At 44.7% G+C, this 19,430-nt stretch overlaps 1 protein-coding gene across 1 annotated transcript; it reads left to right on the forward strand.

The window, feature by feature from the left end:
- Positions 1-1,629: 1,629 nt before the first annotated feature.
- Positions 1,630-19,110, forward strand: LOC110509600 (gamma-enolase). The gene is made up of 11 exons (XM_036969197.2): positions 1,630-1,736; positions 4,308-4,393; positions 4,621-4,716; positions 5,141-5,199; positions 5,335-5,404; positions 5,555-5,688; positions 8,686-8,908; positions 10,623-10,820; positions 17,627-17,828; positions 18,294-18,461; positions 18,586-19,110. The coding sequence occupies exons 2-11, from the start codon at positions 4,309-4,311 to the stop codon at positions 18,653-18,655; spliced, it is 1,305 nt and encodes a 434-aa protein (XP_036825092.1). The 5' UTR covers positions 1,630-1,736; position 4,308; the 3' UTR covers positions 18,656-19,110.
- The last annotated feature ends 320 nt before the right edge of the window (positions 19,111-19,430 follow it).

A 19,430-nucleotide genomic window follows, 5' to 3' on the forward strand; every position in this document is an offset into this window, starting at 1 on the left:
GATGGTTCAACAACATTGTAGTGACTCCACAATAATGTCTCTAAGTGAAAAGAGAATTGCAAATATTCCAAAACATCCATCTTGTATGCAACAAGGCACTAAAGTAATACACTTTTTGGCCTAAATGCAAAGTCTTATGTTTCGGACAAATCCAACATAACACTTCACTGAGTAACTGCCTCCTTATTTTCATGCATGGTGGTGGCTGCATCAAGGTATGGGTATGCTTGACATCTGCACATACTGGGGAGTTTTTCAGGATAAAAAGAAACAGGATGGAGCTAATCACAGGCAAAAGGAAAACCTGGTTCAGTCTGCTTTCCAACAGACACTGGGAGAGGAATTCACCTTTCAGCAGGACAATAACCTACAGGCCAAATCACTGGAGTACATTACACTGGAGTTGATTACCAATAAGACAGTGAATGTTTCTGAGAGGCCAAGTAACAGTTTTGACTTAAATCTGCTTGAAAATGTATGGCAAGACTTGAAAATTGCTGTCTAGCCATGACCCCCAACATCTTGACAGAGCTTGAAGAATTATGAAATTACATATTGCACAATCCAGGTGTGAAAAGCTATTAAAAAAAAAGGTAAAAACTGCCAAATGTGTCTCGACTCAGGGAGCTGAATACTTATGAATACTTATGCAACAACTATATTATTGAATTTCTATCAATCTTCTATTTTTTTATTTTTTTATTATTCCACTTTGACATTACAGAGTATTTTGTGTAGATTGTTGACAAAAAAGGACAATTAAATCCAGTTTAATGCCACTTTGTAGCACAATAAAATGTGCAGAAATCCAAGGGGTATGAATACTTTTGCAAGGCACTGTATCTATTCCATATGGCCATCTAACCTGAACTACAGGGAGTTCAATGTCTCCCCTCCTATACTGTGCATGCAAAGGCTAAGCCAAATACAACCTACAGTTTGGTCACAACAGTCTATACAAGGCCAATCCACGTAGTATCTATACAAAGCTGATAGCCATACTAACAGATTTTTGCAGCCTGCAGTATGTCTTAGAAGATGAATGCTAATGCTAACAAAGTGAATGCATCAACCAGTATGTTCTAGCTAGCAGATACACACAGCAAGCTAAGCCCATGCATCCCACAGTATGTCCCAGCATACACTCCTGCCAACCCTGCCGTCTGTTTCTTCCTGTTCTCTGTGTATGTGAGCTTATCAGGGCTTACATCACTACTGACTAGTACTTATGACATCTGTGGAAATATTGTTCCAACAAATGTATGCATAAATGAATGTGTAATTTTTGTGATTGCCAATATACTGAGCGTCAGTGCCTAGGGCTGTAGCTCTGTTGCTGTGGTGCAGTATGTTGACTGTGTCATCATGGGATGGGACAGGGGGGTTGTGGGGGATTGTGTTTTGTATTCCATGTTGTGTTCTCTCCTATTCTATTTTGTGACATTTCTCTGGGCTCAAGCCAAAAACCGAACACACACAACCCCTCTTTTTCGGTGCCTACTGCTGCTATGCTGAATCCTTCTCTCCTCTCCTCTTTTTGTCTCCTTGACCCAGTCTCGCTCCCTCCCCTTTCCTCTGCATCTTCCAATAACTTGCTCGTTCCCCCTCCCCCGTCTGTCGCACGTTCTCACCCCCTCCCATTTTCTACCTCCTCCCTGTGCCCCTCTCTCACTCTCCCTCTCTCTCATTTGCTCACATTCTCTCACTTTCCCTACCAGGCTTCACACACACTGCAGGTAATGGAAAACAATATACATCTATTCCTTCCTTCCTCTCACCCTTCTAAGTCTCCTCTCCTCTCTCTCTGCTTTCTGCTCTCACCATTTCATCCCTCCACCGGCTCATATCCTCTGATTAGTCCTTGACCTCACAGCACAGATACCATTGCATCAGCTCATGTGTCTGAACTCACTGACGGTGTGTATGTGTCAAGGAATGACAGCGCATTGAACGTGTGTCCTACTAGTCCATGGTTCGGTGTTGAATGTGTTTGATGGTTGGCCTGTCAATTGCGGTATGGTGTGTGTTGCTGTATGTGCTTAGAGTGCATCTGCTTCACAGCATTTACTTCCTGACTATGCGTCAGTGTGCTATGTGTGTGTGTGTGTGTGTGAGAGAGAGAGTGAGTAGAAGTCTGCCTGTGTTAGTCTCTATATTTTCTGTTTATGTCTCCGGCAAAGACATTTAAGAGGTCATTTCTATCTCTCACTCTGTGAATATCACTCACCCCATCTCAGAATATTCATCATTTCTGGCCAAAGGGGGATTTAAAAATTATAGAATCTCTACCACCGTTCCCTTGCTCCTCTCATCTTTCTCCCCCATCTTCTAAAGCTTGTTTTGATAATGCAGAAATCCCTCTGCTGTGTTAGAACATGGCTGTGTTAGAACGTGGCTGTGTTAGAACGTGGCTGTGTTAGAACGTGGCTGTGTTAGAACGTGGCTGAGTTAGAACATGGCTGTGTTAGAACATGGCTGTGTTAGAACATGGCTGTGTTAGAACATGGCTGTGTTAGAAGGAGGGTTGGTGCATGTACTGTATGTGCTAGAAGAGAGGATGAAAGGTGCTTTGCGTGTGTGTATACAGTGGGGAGAACAAGTATTTGATACACTGCCGATTTTGCAGGTTTTCCTACTTACAAAGCATGTAGAGGTCTGTCATTTTTATCATAGGTACACTTCAACTGTGAGAGACGGAATCTAAAACAAAAATCCAGAAAATGACATTGTATGATTTTTAAGTAATTAATTTGTATTTTATTGCATGACATAAGTATTTGATACATCAGAAAAGCAGAACTTAAAATTTGGTACAGAAACCTTTGTTTGCAATTACAGAGATCATACGTTTCCTGTAGTTCTTGACCAGGTTTGCACACACTGCAGCAGGGATTTTGGCCCACTCCTCCATACAGACCTTCTCCAGATCCTTCAGGTTTCGGGGCTGTCGCTGGGCAATACAGACTTTCAGCTCCCTCCAAAGATTTTCTATTGGGTTCAGGTCTGGAGACTGGCTAGGCCACTCCAGGACCTTGAGATGCTTCTTACGGAGCCACTCCTTAGTTGCCCTGGCTTTGTGTTTTGGGTCGTTGTCATGCTGGAAGACCCAGCCACGACCCATCTTCAATGCTCTTACTGAGGGAAGGAGGTTGTTGGCCAAGATCTCGCGATAAATGGCCCCATCCATCCTCCCCTCAATACGGTCCTGTCCCCTTTGCAGAAAAGCATCCCCAAAGAATGATGTTTCCACCTCCATGCTTCATGGTTGGGATGGTGTTCTTGGGGTTGTACTCATCCTTCTTCTTCCTCAAAACACGGCGAGTGGAGTTTAGACCAAAAAGCTCTATTTTTGTCTCATCAGACCACATGACCTTCTCCCATTCCTCATCTGGATCATCCAGATGGTCATTGGCAAACTTCAGACGGGCCTGGACATGCACTGGCTTGAGCAGGGGGACCTTGCATGCGCTGCAGGATTTTAATCCATGATGGCGTAGTGTGTTACTAATGGTTTTCTTTGAGACTGAGGTCCCAGCTCTCTTCAGGTCATTGACCAGGTCCTGCCGTGTAGTTCTGGGCTTATCTCTCACCTTCCTCATGATTATTGATGCCCCACGAGGTGAGATCTTGCATGGAGCCCCAGACCGAGGGTGATTGACCGTCATCTTCAACTTCTTCCATTTTCTAATAATTGCGCCAACAGTTGTTGCCTTCTCACCAAGCTGCTTGCCTAATGTCCTGTAGCCCATCCCAGCCTTGTGCAGGTCTACAATTTTATCCCTGATGTCCTTACACAGCTCTCTGGTCTTGGCCATTGCGGAGAGGTTGGAGTCTGTTTGATTGAGTGTGTGGACAGGTGTCTTTTATACAGGTAACGAGTTCAAACAGGTGCAGTTAATACAGGTGGAGAATAGGAGGGATTCTTAAAGAAAAACTAACAGGTGAGAGCCGGAATTCTTACTGGTTGGTAGGTGATCAAATACTTATGTCTTGCAATAAAATGCAAATTAATTACTTAAAAATCATACATTGTGATTTTCTGGATTTTTGTTTTAGATTCCATCTCTCACAGTTGAAGTGTACCTATGATAAAAAATTACAGACCTCTACATGCTTTTAAGTTGGAAAACCTGCAAAATCGGCAGTGTATCAAATACTTGTTCTCCCCACTGTATGTGTGTGTACGTGTGTGTGTGTGTGTGTACATTTGTTTGTGTGCCTGTTAGAGGTGAGAATGAATTGTGTCTGCATTATATTTGACTGTGCACGTCTGTGTGTATGTGTGTGTGTGTGTGTGTTCCCCACAGGATGTCGATAGTGATCATTGTTGCCAGGGAGATCCTGGACTCCAGGGGGAACCCCACAGTGGAAGTGGACCTGCACACAGACAAAGGTGAGAGACTGGTATTTTTCATCATCACTACATGGTGTGATTATTTGAGATATTCCATTATCAACTGGTTAATGGGTATCTTCCTTTCCCCTCTATCCTTCACCCCTCCATTCCCTCGTTTTCTCAACTCTTCCATTCCCTCCCCCATCTGTCTTCCCCTCCCTCCCCCCCCCTTCCCTCATTCCCTCACCCCTCCATTCCCTCAAATCTCTCCCTCCTCTTTCCAGGTGTCTTCAGGGCAGCTGTGCCTAGCGGAGCGTCTACTGGCATCTATGAAGCCCTGGAGCTGAGAGACGGAGACAAAAGCCGCTACAAGGGCAAAGGTGATTGCCGAGAAAGGTGTGTGTGTGTGTGTGTGTGTGTGTGTGTGTGTGTGTGTGTGTGTGTGTGTGTGTGTGTGTGTGTGTGTGTGTGTGTGTGTGTGTGTGTGTGTGTGCGTGCGTGCGTGCGTGTGTGTGTGTGTGTGCGTGCGTGTGTGTGTGTGTGAGGGGAAGTGAAGGGGGATAGAGAAATGGGCTAGGAGATGGATGGGTACTAGAGAAGGTATCAGCAGTAAGCCATATTGACTTATGGTAGCACTGTGAGGAGGAAAATTAAGATGACTACACTAAGTGAAGTGCAGAATGAACTACTTTTCTGTGTCCTTTTCTTCATTCTTATGTCCTGTCTCTGTATCCTCCTCCTCCTCCACCACCTCTTCTTCATCCTGTTTCTTCTCATCCTTCGCTACATCCCTCCTTCTCCTAGGTGTGCTCAAGGCTGTTGGTCACATCAATGACACCATCGGTCCTGCCCTCATCCAGTCAGTGAGTACGGTGAAGAGCGTGTGTATGTGTGTGTGTTATGTCCTGTGTTGCAGTGTGTTTATTTGGGCATATTTGTAACTGAGAGAAAGAGAGAAAGATGTCTCATCAGTCTCTCTAAGATGTGCTGTGTTGCAGGGGGTCAGTGTGGTAGAACAGGAGAAACTGGACAAGATGATGATAGAGATGGACGGCACTGAAAAAAAGTGTAAGTAACAACCTGTATGAATCACATATGGGACACCAGCTTGGACTAGTCCTGGTCTCAATAGCTGGCGTCTGAACATTTTATTCTAACCAGTGCTTTTTCAATTTGATCTTTCCCTTAATTCATACCTATTCATTCTGCTCCCTTCAGCTCAGTTTGGGGCCAATGCTATTCTGGGTGTGTCCTTGGCCATATGCAAAGCTGGTGCTGCAGAGAAAGGTGTCCCCCTGTACCGTCACATTGCTGACCTGGCAGGAAACACAGAGCTAGTGCTTCCAGTTCCTGTGAGTTCATTACCGTTACATTTTCACCTGTATTCAGTTGACTGTCATAGAATACATTTGACCAAAAACCATAACCTACTCTGTAAAAAAGATAAGATGAAGGCTTCGGACAGTTATCGCTGTCATTGAATGAACGAATCAATCAATCAATAAATAAAGGAATGAAGGAACTACTGGAAAAAGGAATGAAGGAACAACTAGATAAAGGAATGAAGGAACAACTGGATAAAGGAATGAAGGAACAACTAGATAAAGAAATGAAGGAACAACTAGATAAAGGAATGAAGGAACAACTGGAAAAAGGAATGAAGGAACAACTGGATAAAGGAATGAAGGAACAACTGGATAAAGGAATGAAGGAACAACTAGATAAAGGAATGAAGGAACTACTGGAAAAAGGAATGAAGGAACAACTAGATAAAGGAATGAAGGAACAACTGGATAAAGGAATGAAGGAACTACTGGAAAAAGGAATGAAGGAACAACTAGGTAAAGGAATGAAGGAACAACTGGATAAAGGAATGAAGGAACTACTTGTTAGGCCCTGACCGTAGAGAGCTTTTTATGTCTCTATTTTGGTTTGGTCAGGGTGTGATTTGGGGAGGGCATTCTATGTTCTTGTTTCTATGTTTAGTATTTCTTTGTTTTGGTCGGGTATGGTTGTCAATCAGGGACAGCTGACTATCGTTGTCTCTGATTGGGAACCATACTTAGGTAGCTTTTTCCCACCTATGTTTTGTGGGTAGTTGTTTTCTGTTTTGTGTTTGCACCAGACAGAACTGTTTCGTTTTGTTCCACTTTGTTATTTTGTTTCAGTGTTCAGTTTGAATAAATAATCATGACCACGTAGGAATGAAGGAATGAAGGAATGAAGGAACAACTGGATAAAGGAATGAAGGAACAACTAGATAAAGGAATGAAGGAACAACTGGATAAAGGAATGAAGGAACAACTGGATAAAGGAATGAAGGAACTACAGGACAAATGAATGAAGGAACAACTGGATAAAGGAATGAAGGAACAACTAGATAAAGGAATGAAGGAACTACTGGAAAAAGGAATGAAGGAACAACTAGATAAAGGAATGAAGGAACAACTAGATAAAGGAATGAAGGAACTACTGGAAAAAGGAATGAAGGAACAACTAGATAAAGGAATGAAGGAACAACTAGATAAAGGAATGAAGGAACAACTAGATAAAGGAATGAAGGAACTACTGGAAAAAGGAATGAAGGAACAACTAGATAAAGGAATGAAGGAACAACTAGATAAAGGAATGAAGGAACTACTGGAAAAAGGAATGAAGGAACAACTAGATAAAGGAATGAAGGAACAACTAGATAAAGGAATGAAGGAACAACTGGATAAAGGAATGAAGGAACAACTAGATAAAGGAATGAAGGAACAACTGGATAAAGGAATGAAGGAACTACAGGACAAATGAATGAAGGAACAACTGGATAAAGGAATGAAGGAACAACTAGATAAAGGAATGAAGGAACTACTGGAAAAAGGAATGAAGGAACAACTAGATAAAGGAATGAAGGAACAACTAGATAAAGGAATGAAGGAACTACTGGAAAAAGGAATGAAGGAACAACTAGATAAAGGAATGAAGGAACAACTGGATAAAGGAATGAAGGAACAACTGGAAAAAGGAATGAAGGAACAACTAGATAAAGGAATGAAGGAACAACTAGATAAAGGAATGAAGGAACAACTGGAAAAAGGAATGAAGGAACAACTAGATAAAGGAATGAAGGAACAACTAGATAAAGGAATGAAGGAACAATTGGACAAAGGAATGAAGGAACAACTAGACAAAGGAATGAAGGAACAACTAGATAAAGGAATGAAGGAACAACTAGATAAAGGAATGAAGGAACAACTAGATAAAGGAATGAAGGAACAACTAGATAAAGGAATGAAGGAACAACTAGATAAAGGAATGAAGGAACAACTAGATAAAGGAATGAAGGAACAACTGGATAAAGGAATGAAGGAACTACTGGAAAAAGGAATGAAGGAACAACTAGATAAAGGAATGAAGGAACAACTAGATAAAGGAATGAAGGAACTACTGGAAAAAGGAATGAAGGAACAACTAGGTAAAGGAATGAAGGAACAACTGGATGAAGGAATGAAGGAACTACTTGTTAGGCCCTGACCGTAGAGAGCTTTTTATGTCTCTATTTTGGTTTGGTCAGGGTGTGATTTGGGGAGGGCATTCTATGTTCTTGTTTCCATGTTTTGTATTTCCTTGTTTTGGTCGGGTATGGTTGTCAATCAGGGACAGCTGACTATCGTTGTCTCTGATTGGGAACCATACTTAGGTAGCTTTTTCCCACCTATTTTTTGTGGGTAGTTGTTTTCTGTTTTGTGTTTGCACCAGACAGAACTGTTTCGTTTTGTTCCACTTTGTTATTTTGTTTCAGTGTTCAGTTTGAATAAATAATCATGACCACGTAGGAATGAAGGAATGAAGGAATGAAGGAACAACTGGATAAAGGAATGAAGGAACAACTAGATAAAGGAATGAAGGAACAACTGGACAAAGGAATGAAGGAACAACTGGATAAAGGAATGAAGGAACTACTAGATAAAGGAATGAAGGAACAACTGGATAAAGGAATGAAGGAACAACTAGATAAAGGAATGAAGGAACAACTGGACAAAGGAATGAAGGAACAACTGGATAAAGGAATGAAGGCACTACAGGACAAATGAATGAAGGAACAACTGGATAAAGGAATGAAGGAACAACTGGATAAAGGAATGAAGGAAACACTAGATAAAGGAATGAAGGAACAGCTGGATAAAGAAATGAAGGAACAGCTGGATAAAGGAATGAAGGAACAACTAGATAAAGGAATGAAGGAACAGCTGGATAAAGGAATGAAGGAACAACTAGATAAATGAATGAATAAATACTGTATATTGACAAATACTGATGTATGTCTCCCTCTCCTCTCCTCCCCTGGTCCATCTTTCCCTCAGGCCTTTAACGTTATCAACGGGGGCTCTCACGCGGGCAACAAGCTGGCCATGCAGGAGTTCATGGTACTTCCTGTAGGGGCGGAGTCTTTCAAGGATGCTGTGCGTGTGGGGGCAGAGCTGTACCAGACGCTGAGGGAAGTGATCAAGGAGAAGTATGGCCAGAACGCCACCAACGTGGGGGACGAGGGGGGGTTCGCCCCAAACATACTGGAGAACACTGAAGGTGAGAGAGACAGGAGGAAAGACATATCAAAGACATTACTGCATGGTCCGGAAACAACTTCTGTAGACCCTCAGCTTTCTGTGTTTTCAGATGTGAAGGAAACAGTCTTCCAATTGGTTTACATTGCCTTCAGAAAGTATTCACACTCCTTGACTTTTTCCACATTTTATTCTGTTACAGCCTGGCCTACACGTTTTCCAATGCATCGCAAAGAAGGGCACTTACTGCTAGATGGGTAAAAATATAAAAAGCAGACATTGAATATCCCTTTGAGCATTGTGAAGTTATTAATTACACTTTGTATGGTGTATCAATACGCCCAGTCACTAAAAAGATAAGGGCATCCTTCCTAAGTAAGTAGCCGGAGAGGAAGGAAACTTTAAAACAGTTACAGAGTTTAATGGCTGTGATAGGAGAAAACTGAGGATTGATCAACAACATTGTAGTTACTCCAAAATACTAATCTAAATGACAGAGTGAAAAGAAGGAAACCTGTACAAAATACAAATATTCCAAAGCATGAATCCTTTTTACAATAAGGCACTAAAGTAAAACTGCAAAAAATATGGCAAAGAAATTAACTTGAATACAAAGCATTATGTTTGGGGCAAATCCAACACAACACATCACTGAGTATCACTTCATATTTTCAAGCTTGGTGGTGGCTGCATCAGGTTATGGGTATGATTGTCGTTGGCAAGGACTAGGGAGTTAATTATATAAAAAATAAACTAAATAGAGCTAAGCACAGGCAAAATCCTAGAGGAAACCCTGGTTCAGTCTGCTTTTCCACCAGACACTGGGGGACAAATGTACCTTCCAGCAGGACAATAACCTTAAACACAAGGCCAAATATATACTGGAGTTGCTTACCAAGACAACATTGGTTTTTGACTTAATCGGATTGAAAATCTATGGCAAGACTTGAAAATGGCTGTCTAGCAATGATCAACAACCAACCCGATGGAGCTTGAATAGCTTAAAAGAATAAAGTGCAAATATTGTACAATCCAGGTGTGCAAAGCTCTTAGAGACTTACCCAGAAAGACTCACAGCTGTAATTGCTGCCAAAGATGATTCTAACATGTATTGACTCAATACATTTGCAAAAATGTCTATAAACATGTTTTCATTTTGGGGGTATTGTGTGTAGATGGGTGTGAACAAAAATCTATTTAATCCATTTTGAATTCAGGCTGTAATATAACAAAATGTGGAATAAGTCAAGGGGTATGAATAGTTTCTGAATGCACCGTAGGCAAGATTCCCAATATTACTGTAAATACAGAAGGGGTTGAAGTCCGTGGTTGTTTTTGAACTGGGCTCATAAATTAACACAGCACATTGTCTTTCAGAGTCAGAGCAAGACAAGCACAATACCCCTGCATTGGATTTATCACTCACTGTTTAATAGCAACCCCCTCGCCCTGCTCACCTTTCTTGTCACACTCCCTTTCCCTGTCTCTCTGTCCTATCTCTGTCTTGTCCCTGTGTCGTGTCCCTGTGTCCTGTCCCCCTTTCCCTGTGTCATGTCCCTTTGTCCTGTCTCTCTGTCGTGTCCCTGTGTCCTGTCCCTGTGTCATGTCCCCCTGTCCATGTGTTGTGTCCCTGTGTCCTGTCCCTCTGTTCTGTCCCTCTGTCCTGTCCCTTTGCCCTGTCCCTCTGTCCTGTCCCTCTGTCCTGTCCCTCTGTCCTGTCCCTCTATCCTGTGCAGCCCTGGAGCTGATCAAGACAGCCATTGAGAAGGCAGGTTTCACAGACAAGGTGGTGATCGGGATGGACGTGGCAGCCTCTGAGTTCTACAAAGAGGGCAAGTACGACCTGGACTTCAAGTCTCCGCCCAACGCAGACCGCCACATCAGCGCCCAAGAGCTCTGCGACATGTACCAGGGCTTCGTCAATGACTACCCAGGTGTGTGTGTATGTGTGTGTGTGTGTGTGTGTGTGTGTGTGTGTGTGTGTGTGTACCTGTCACCCTAACATGGTTAATTGTTCCATGATATGATTGATTAGGCTACTCCCCTCCCGACAATTAACCCTGATGTCTTGTACTGAAGCTCTCTTTCTCTCTCTCTCACACACACACACACACACACACACACACACAGCCATAGCAACATGGATAAGCACCAGTGATGGGGGACAGGGTACATCAGTGCAGCTCCCACCTTGCCAAATGTGCACTGTAGCGCATAATTAAAACCTCCTTAACTGGTGTCAGGAAATGAGGGGAGGCCATCCAAGCTCTCTCTCTCTTTCTTTCTTTCTTTCTCTCTCTCTTGCTCTCTTTCTTTCTCTCTCTCTTGCAGTGCATGCTGGAAGTTTTTTGGAGTTTGAGTGTTTTGTGTGGAGGGCTCTGTCCTAACTTACTTTCTTGATTCTGTCCTTGGTCTTTTCTTTCAATTTTTATTTTATATGGGGGATGGTTATTAATGCACTCTTTGTTTTAGCGGTATCCACAGGTTTTTGCAAAGTTAGGGTGGAAGAGGACAGAGTTAGTTTCCTGGGGTTTGGAAGGTGTGGTGTGCGCAATGGCTTCTCATCCTAGCGCAGAGGAGATGCTGTCGATACGGCATGGATTCAGGTGTGTTCCTGAGAATGGAGTTAAGGTGGAGGAGGATCTGTTTGCAGTCGGTGAACAGGTAGGAGCTGAATTTATACATTCTGCTTCCAGAATGAACAAAGCTGTGATTTTGTTCATGAAAAGAGCAAATTAGGTTGGTAGGCTAATTGCTAGTGGAATATTTGTACGGGGTGTGTTGGTGCCAATTTCGCCTCTTTCTATCCCTTCGACAAGGGTGGTAGTTGCAAATTTGCCTCTGTTTATTATGGATGATCAAATCAGGAAAGAGCTGAGTCGTTTTGGTAGGTTTGCTAGCGGTTTTCGTGTACTGTCAGCAGGTTTTCAGGCAGATGCCGTTAAGCACGTTGTTTCGTTACGGAGGAAAGTGTTCCTGTTTCTGACTAACAATGAGCAACAGCTAAATGTGCATTTTAAAGTGAGGCATGGCTCTTCGCAGGGTTTGCCAGCACAGATAGTCTATGGTGTTTTGAGTGTGTGGATTTGGGGCATAAGAGCTTTGCGTGCCCACATAAAGGCCATAGACAAGGTACAAGCGCCAGTGGGGGAAATCGAGTTCAACGTGCAGGGGGCAATGAGACACAGACAGCAGAGGCTGGGCCTAGTCATGCTATGGATGGTGGTGTAGATGAGGCTGGGACTAGTCAGGCTAGAGATGGTGGGGTAGCTGAGGCTGGACCTAGTCAGGCTAGAGATGGTGTGGTAGATGAGGCTGGGCCTAGTCATACTATGGAGGGTGGTGTAGATGAGGCTGGGCCTAGTCAAGCTAGAGATGGTGGGGTAGCTGAGGCTGGGCCTAGTCAGGCTAGAGATGGTGTGGTAGATGAGGCTGGGCCTAGTCATACTATGGAGGGTGGTGTAGATGAGGCTGGGCCTAGTCAGGCTAGAGATGGTGGTGTAGATGAGGCTGGGTCTAGTCAGGTTATACTAGTGGATGAGGAGAGTATAGTGGGGAAGTGTAAGAGACTAGGGTGGGAGGAGGAGGGTGTCAAGCGGTTAAAGGGGACAAGAAATAAGGTGGGAGGGTATAAGGCACCAAGGAACCTTTGCCTGGTGCTGGGGCGGAGGCCCTGACCAGAGAGGAAGGGCAGGTGGTCAGGATGGGAGATGAAGATGAGGAGGAAAGTGAGTCTGAGGAAGAGGATGATGAGGATCCGTTTTTTTCAGAATCCACTTCAATGGTTTCCGAGCTGACAGCCAGTCAAGCAGAGGGGTCAAAGTACACGTTGAGGGAACTGACAAGGTTCCTGAATGAGACCAAGGGGAAAAAAGTTAATCTTGAGGCTTTTATTTTCTGATCCGAGAAAACTTGTAAGATCAGTACAACATGCTATGAAAACTGAGGGGCATGGTGTCCTCTCACCCAGGAAACGGTTTAGGTTGAGGAAGTGGATCACAACCGTGCGTAAGGGTCTACCTTCAGACACTGTTTAGATGTATAGTTTTTTTCTGGCACTGGGGCTCTATTGGTCTCTTTGTTTTTGCTGGCTTTTCTCCAATTTTTTATGGAGACTCTTTGGGTAGGCTCGCTTAATATAAATGGTGCCAGAAATGCGGGAAAGAGGAGTGTGTTGGCTGAATATGTAAAACAAAAAAACAGTACAGGTGTTGTTTCTGCAGGAGATGCATAGTGATGTGGTGAATGAAGTCGATTGGGGCTCTGGTGGAAAGGGGCAAATGTGTTGAGCCATGGGACACATTTTAGTGCAGTGGTGCCAGTCCTTTCTGTACCGGGTCTTTCTGTAAAAATTTGCTCCTCAAGGGAGGTGTGTAGGGGTAGGCTGCTTGTTGTAAAAGCAGAAATTAACAACATGGGTTTTGTCTTCATAAATGTGTATGTGACTAACACAGACTAACTATTTGGGTGTCTTAGACAGGAACTCTCACGGGTAGCGCCTGAGGAGATGCTGGTGGTCGGCGGGGACTGGAACTATACAATGGATTTTTACGAAAGACAGAAATGGAGAAGAGCCTCATTCAGTGTCAGTGGGAGTGTTAAGGGACATCATTGATCAGTTCGACTTAGTGGATGTTTGGAGAACTAAACATCCCAACACAAGGCAGTATACATGGGTGAAGGTTTTTGGGGCTAGGGTGAATGCAGCCCAACTTGATCGATTTTACATGTCTAGGAATCAGAGCAATAGGCTGTTGGTGTCACGGCTGATGAAAGGAGAGGACCAAGGTGCAGCGTGGCAGGTGTTCATACTTTTATGTGAACTGAACACTAAATAACAAAATTAACAAAGAGAATGAATGAAAACCGAAACAGTGCAGAACTGAAACCTGTCAGGTGCAGAAACACAAAACATAAAATAACTACCCACAAAACCCATGTGGGAAAAAGCTGGTATGGTTCCCAATCAGAGACAACGATAGACAGCTGTCCCTGATTGAGAACCATACCCGGCCAAAACAAAGAAATACAAAACATAGAAAAAGGACATAGAATGCCCACCCAAATCACACCCTGACCAAACCAAAATAGAGACATAAAAAGCTCTCTACGGTCAGGGCGTGACAGTTGGATGCTACCATTCTCCCGGTGGGATATTCGAATCACCACATAACCATGGCTCGGCTGTCTATTTCACCAGGGCCTCAGCAGGCATCCTATAGGAAGTTTAATGTAAAGCTCTTTCAAGATGCCACTTTTTGCTCAGGTTTCAAGATTTTTTGGGAAAGGTGGGGGCAGCAAAGAGAGAAATATGAGTCTCTGAGTCAATTGTGGGATGTGGGGAAAGTCCAAATTCTGCTTTTCTTTTCTGTCAACAGTATACAGGTCTCTCATCCTCAGAGGCTAGGAGAGTACTGGGGGAACTCGAGCGTAGTATTAGTGAGATGGAGGTAGAGATGGTGGGGCAAGGCAATGTAGGCCTCCAGGCTAATTTAGCTGAATTACGTAGGGACCTGGGCCGTTTTTTCAAGGTTAAAGCAAAGAGAGCACTTGTAAGAGCTAGATTCTCCATGCTCAAGGAGATGGATGCTCCCAGCTCCTCCTTCTTTGGTTTGGAAAGACAGAGCGGTGAAGCCAAGAGTATACATTGTCTATGGCTGTCTGATGGGCAGGTGACCTCTGTGGTGTGGGAGATGCGGAAGCGGACTGTGGAGTTAAATACTGAGTTGTATAGGGCAGAAATGTGTGATCCTATGTGTGCTCAGGTCTTGTTCGCAGAACTCCCTAAGCTCTCTCTGGCACAGAGGGATGAAATGGACATTCCTCTGTTGTCCCATGAACTGGCAGAGGCTGTAACCCAGGTGTACCCCGGTCATGCACAGGGGGTCGATGGACTCCCAGTGGAGTTTTATAAAAAATTCTGGGGAATAATTGGACTGGACTTATTTTGCGTGTTGCGTGAATGCGTTGGGGTAGGAGAGTTGCCGATGAGCTGTCGTCAGGCGGCTCTGACTCTCCATCCCAAAAAAGGGGACTTGTGTGAACATAAGAACTGGAGTCCTGTGGCATTTCTCTGTGCGGACTTCAAGATATTTGCCAAGGTCCTCTCTAACAGACTGAAGTCCCACCTGGACTCGATAGTACTTAAGGACCAAACATATTGTGTATTGTGTTGTCTTAATTAGGGACAAGACTTGTCAAGAGGTTCTAATGTGAACTTTGGACGGGTCTCTTTACATCAAGAGAAGGCTTTTGATAGAGTGGACCATGAGTATCTGTTTAATGTGATGTTTGGGGAAAGGTTTTTGACCTTTGTGAAGATGTTGTATGCTGGGGCATCATGTATGGTCAAGGTGGGAGGGGGGCTCAGTAGGACAGTCTGAGTGAGACGAGGCATTAGACAAGGATGCACTCTATCGGGGCAGTTATATACACTAGCCAGTGAGCCTTTTTTGGGCCTGCTACGCAGGAGACTGCAGGGAGTGTGCTGGACAGACATGGGTGTGGAGACAGGCATAGCAGTGTCAGGGTATGCAGATTACGTTTCTTTGATGGTCAGGATATGCAGGCACTAGAGACTAGTCTGAAGGTGTACAAGGGTGCTTTGTCAGCTAAGGTAAACTGGGGCAAGAGCAAAGCTCTGTTATGTGGGCCATGGGGGGATGTGGCCCCTCCTCTGCTTCCAGGGGGTTTGCAGTGGGGTTGTGAAGGGCTTAAAATGTTGGGGGTGTACCCAGGCCAGGAAGAACTGGGAGGGGCTGTCACAGGCAGTGATGTCAAGACTGGCCAGGGGGAGGTGGCTCCTGTCCCAAGTGTCATAGGGATGGTGCTGATAATCAACAACCTGGTGGCATCTTCCCTGTGGCATAAACTGGCTGTCCTCGCAAGCTGGTCGACTTTTTCTGGTCGGGCCATCACTGGATGAGGGCGGCAGTGTTGTACATGACTGTCCACCAAGGAGGACAGAGCCTGGTAGAACTGGAGAGCAGGGTGGCTGCCTTCCGACTATAGGCGGTGCAGAGACTGCTGTACCATACTGATGTTGGCTGGAGGGAACCAGCATGCACGTTGCTGAGGAGAGATGGCGGATTAGGGTTGGACCGGTAGCTGTTCCTCATGAAGCTGGAGGGGCTGAGTACAGCAGGTCTCTCAGATATTTACTCTGCAGTGCTGAGGGCCGGAAGCTGCTAAGGCCCACACAAGAAGGGGGTGGGGAGCCTGGGCTGTGGGAGGAGCCTATCTTCCACAACCCAGCCATCCCTTTGAGATCGGTACAGTCGGCCACCCTGCAGAGGCAACTGATGGCAGCGGGTTTACAAAGGCTGGGTGACCTGAGACTGCTGGGAGAGGAGGGGTGAAAAACCGCAGAAGCCTTGGTACAACAAACAGGAATAATGTCTCTTAGGCTGATTCCTGGAGGAGGTCCAGGAGGCACTGTCTGAGCCGGTAAGGGGGGGTGTTTGAGCAGCCAAAGGGGGAGTGGCCACCCATGTTTCCACCACTGCAGGTGACGGCAGAGACTGTGGACTGGGGAATGGAAAGGGGGTCTGGAGGACTTGTTAGATTTGAACACTCTGAGCCTTGTGGAGTTTGAGGGGGTGGGAGGTAAAGGATGCTACAACCTCTTCATTAAGGTAAGGAACATTAGGAGCCTAACAGGAGTGAAGGCACATCAGTGGCAGGGGGTACGTGGGGAGGAGAGTATGGTGGGTTTTAGATGGAGGGGGCTCTACAAACCCCCAGTACCAAAGAGGTCAGGGGACCTACAGTAAAGGGTTCTACATGGAGCCCTGGCCACTAACAGCTGGTTAGCTCGGGTTGAACCTGGAGTCGGGTTGGGATGTATATAATGTTGGGATGTATATAATGGGGTACAGGTATTCAAATAAGGAAAAGGCCAAATGTGTTTTGTTTAAATTTCTGTTTGCTCAAGCAAACTTGGCTATTTGGCTAACAAGGAGGAAAAGGGTCAAAGGTGGGGAGATAACAGACCCTTTACTATTTCTTAATATGATGGTCTCTGCCCACCTTAGGGTGGAATTTGAATTCTATAAAATAATGAAAAGTGTGGAGATGTTTCAGGAGATATGGTGTGTTGGGGGGGGGGGCTGTCTGTATAGCCGGGGAAGATATTTTGGATATACGGTTGTAGAAGTGGTGAGGGTTTGGTTATTGTGATGTGTTGTTTTGTATCGTGGGGTAGAGGGCAAGGCGAGTATGGTACGTTTATGCAGTACATGATATATTTTGGTGTTTTATTTTAAGGGGGGGGGGGGTGAGGTTTTAATGAAATGAGAATGTTTCATTAAAGAAAGGCCAAAAGTCAAAGTCTCTCTCTGTCTCTGAAATCCCCATTAAGACTGACACGCTGTACCTCTGGGCCCGTCCACCGTGGGCCATGAGTGGGTCTTGAGCTAATCCCATCACACACCCCTTAATACGCTAGAGTAGGCACACACATATACACACACACACACACACTCCTTAACATGGTATAGTAATTTCCTTCACTCTAGGTAGATATTTCCTTTAGGGACAGATGTAGGAATATCTACTGCTCAGAAATGGTAACATTAACCATTAGGCGTTTAAATGAAAAACTGTCCTTAGATCAGTGTCTCGAGGCATGGCCCCAGGTCATCCTTAGCCTACCCTCATTCTCCCCCTGTCCTTATTCTCCATTATGGCTGCAGCACACACAAACACTCACTAACATTCCTCCTGGCCCTCTCTCCTCCAGTGGTGTCCATTGAGGATCCGTTTGACCAGGATGACTGGCCGGCCTGGTCCCAGATGACAGCCTCCGTGGGTATCCAGGTGGTGGGGGACGACCTGACCGTCACCAACCCCAAGAGGATAGAGCGCGCCCTGGAGGAGAGGGCCTGCAACTGCCTGCTGCTCAAAGTCAACCAGATCGGGTCCGTCACCGAAGCCATCCAGGCGTGAGTCAGGGAGGGGAGTGTGTAGCGGATTCGTATTTTAGAGTGTGTCCAAAATGGCACCCTTTTCCTGATATAGTGCTATATGGGCCCTGGACAAAAGTAGTGCACTATAGGTGAGAACTCACCTCATCCACCAGGCTCTCTCTCTCTCTCTCTCTCTCTCTCTCTCTCTCTCTCTCTCTCTCTGTCTGTCTGTCTGTCTGTCTGTCTGTCTGTCTGTCTGTCTGTCTGTCTGTCTGTCTGTCTGTCTGTCTGTCTGTCTGTCTGTCTGTCTGTCTGTCTGTCTGTCTGTCTGTCTGTCTGTCTGTCTGTCTGTCTGTCTGTCTGTCTGTCTGTCTGTCTGTCTGTCTGTCTGTCTGTCTGTCTGTCTGTCTGTCTGTCTGTGTATCTCTTCCTCTGTCTGTCTCTCTGTGTATGTCTTCCTCTGTCTGTCTCTCTGTGTATGTCTCTCTGTCTGTCCTCCAGGTGTAAGCTGGCTCAGGAGAATGGCTGGGGGGTGATGGTGAGCCACCGCTCAGGTGAGACAGAAGACACCTTCATTGCTGATCTGGTGGTGGGCCTCTGCACTGGACAAATCAAGACTGGAGCTCCCTGTCGATCAGAGCGGCTGGCCAAATACAATCAACTCATGAGGTTGGTACCCTACTCACTGTGTGTGGTTGTTGCTGTATGACTCTGTATAACTGTCTCTCTGTCTGTTCCTCTCTGAATTCTTCTCTGTCGTTCTCTTTCTCTTTTTGTCTTTATCCTCTCTTAGGATTGAGGAGGAGTTAGGGGATCAGGCTCGCTTCGCAGGGCACAACTTCCGGAACCCCGCCGCCCTCTAAGACTCCTCTGGGCTGACGGACACGGACACAGAATCACAGACACACATCACATCACTGCAGGGCACAGATGGACTGACAGATGTCCACAGACAGATATACACAACTACCTACAATGAATCCTTCAGACAGATATACATAACTACCTACAATGAATCCTTCAGACAGATCGGTCAGACAGACATATGTTTGTAAGGACAGAGAGACAGACAGACTGAATAAGACGTTATTTTCCATCCCTCTCTTTTCTCCTTCCCTTTACCTCAGTTTTCTCATCTCAATTTCCTCAATTGCCCAACCCTTCCCCTTTCCTCCCACCCTTCCAGGTTAGGCAACCTTTCAGTTACCACTTCATTTAAAAGCCTGCCACATAATTGTCTGTTACCACCTACATGTAAAAGCTTACCACAGAAACCCTCCAATCAATAAAGATATGAACACTTATGATGTAAACATCAGCCACAATTGTGTCTGTGTTTTGTATGGGATATATATATATACATATATATATATATATATATATATATATATATATATATATATATATATATATATATATATATATATATGTTTTAATAATTAAAATGAAAGCTCTACTTTAGACTGGCTATATTGGCTACTGTATCTTCTCTATGTCACTACTTTCACATGGGGCACATTCAATGGGATGGAACGTTAAGAACTTTGCAGGTAGAAATGCATTGGGCTGCCACATTTACCCATTCTTAATTAAATATATCATTTTGTTCAATATCTGAAAGCTCTGTAAAATTGCATC

Source organism: Oncorhynchus mykiss, chromosome 3 (genome assembly GCF_057628025.1).
Source record: "Oncorhynchus mykiss isolate SJ-2025 chromosome 3, ASM5762802v1, whole genome shotgun sequence".
Classification (NCBI taxonomy): Eukaryota; Metazoa; Chordata; class Actinopteri; order Salmoniformes; family Salmonidae; genus Oncorhynchus; species Oncorhynchus mykiss.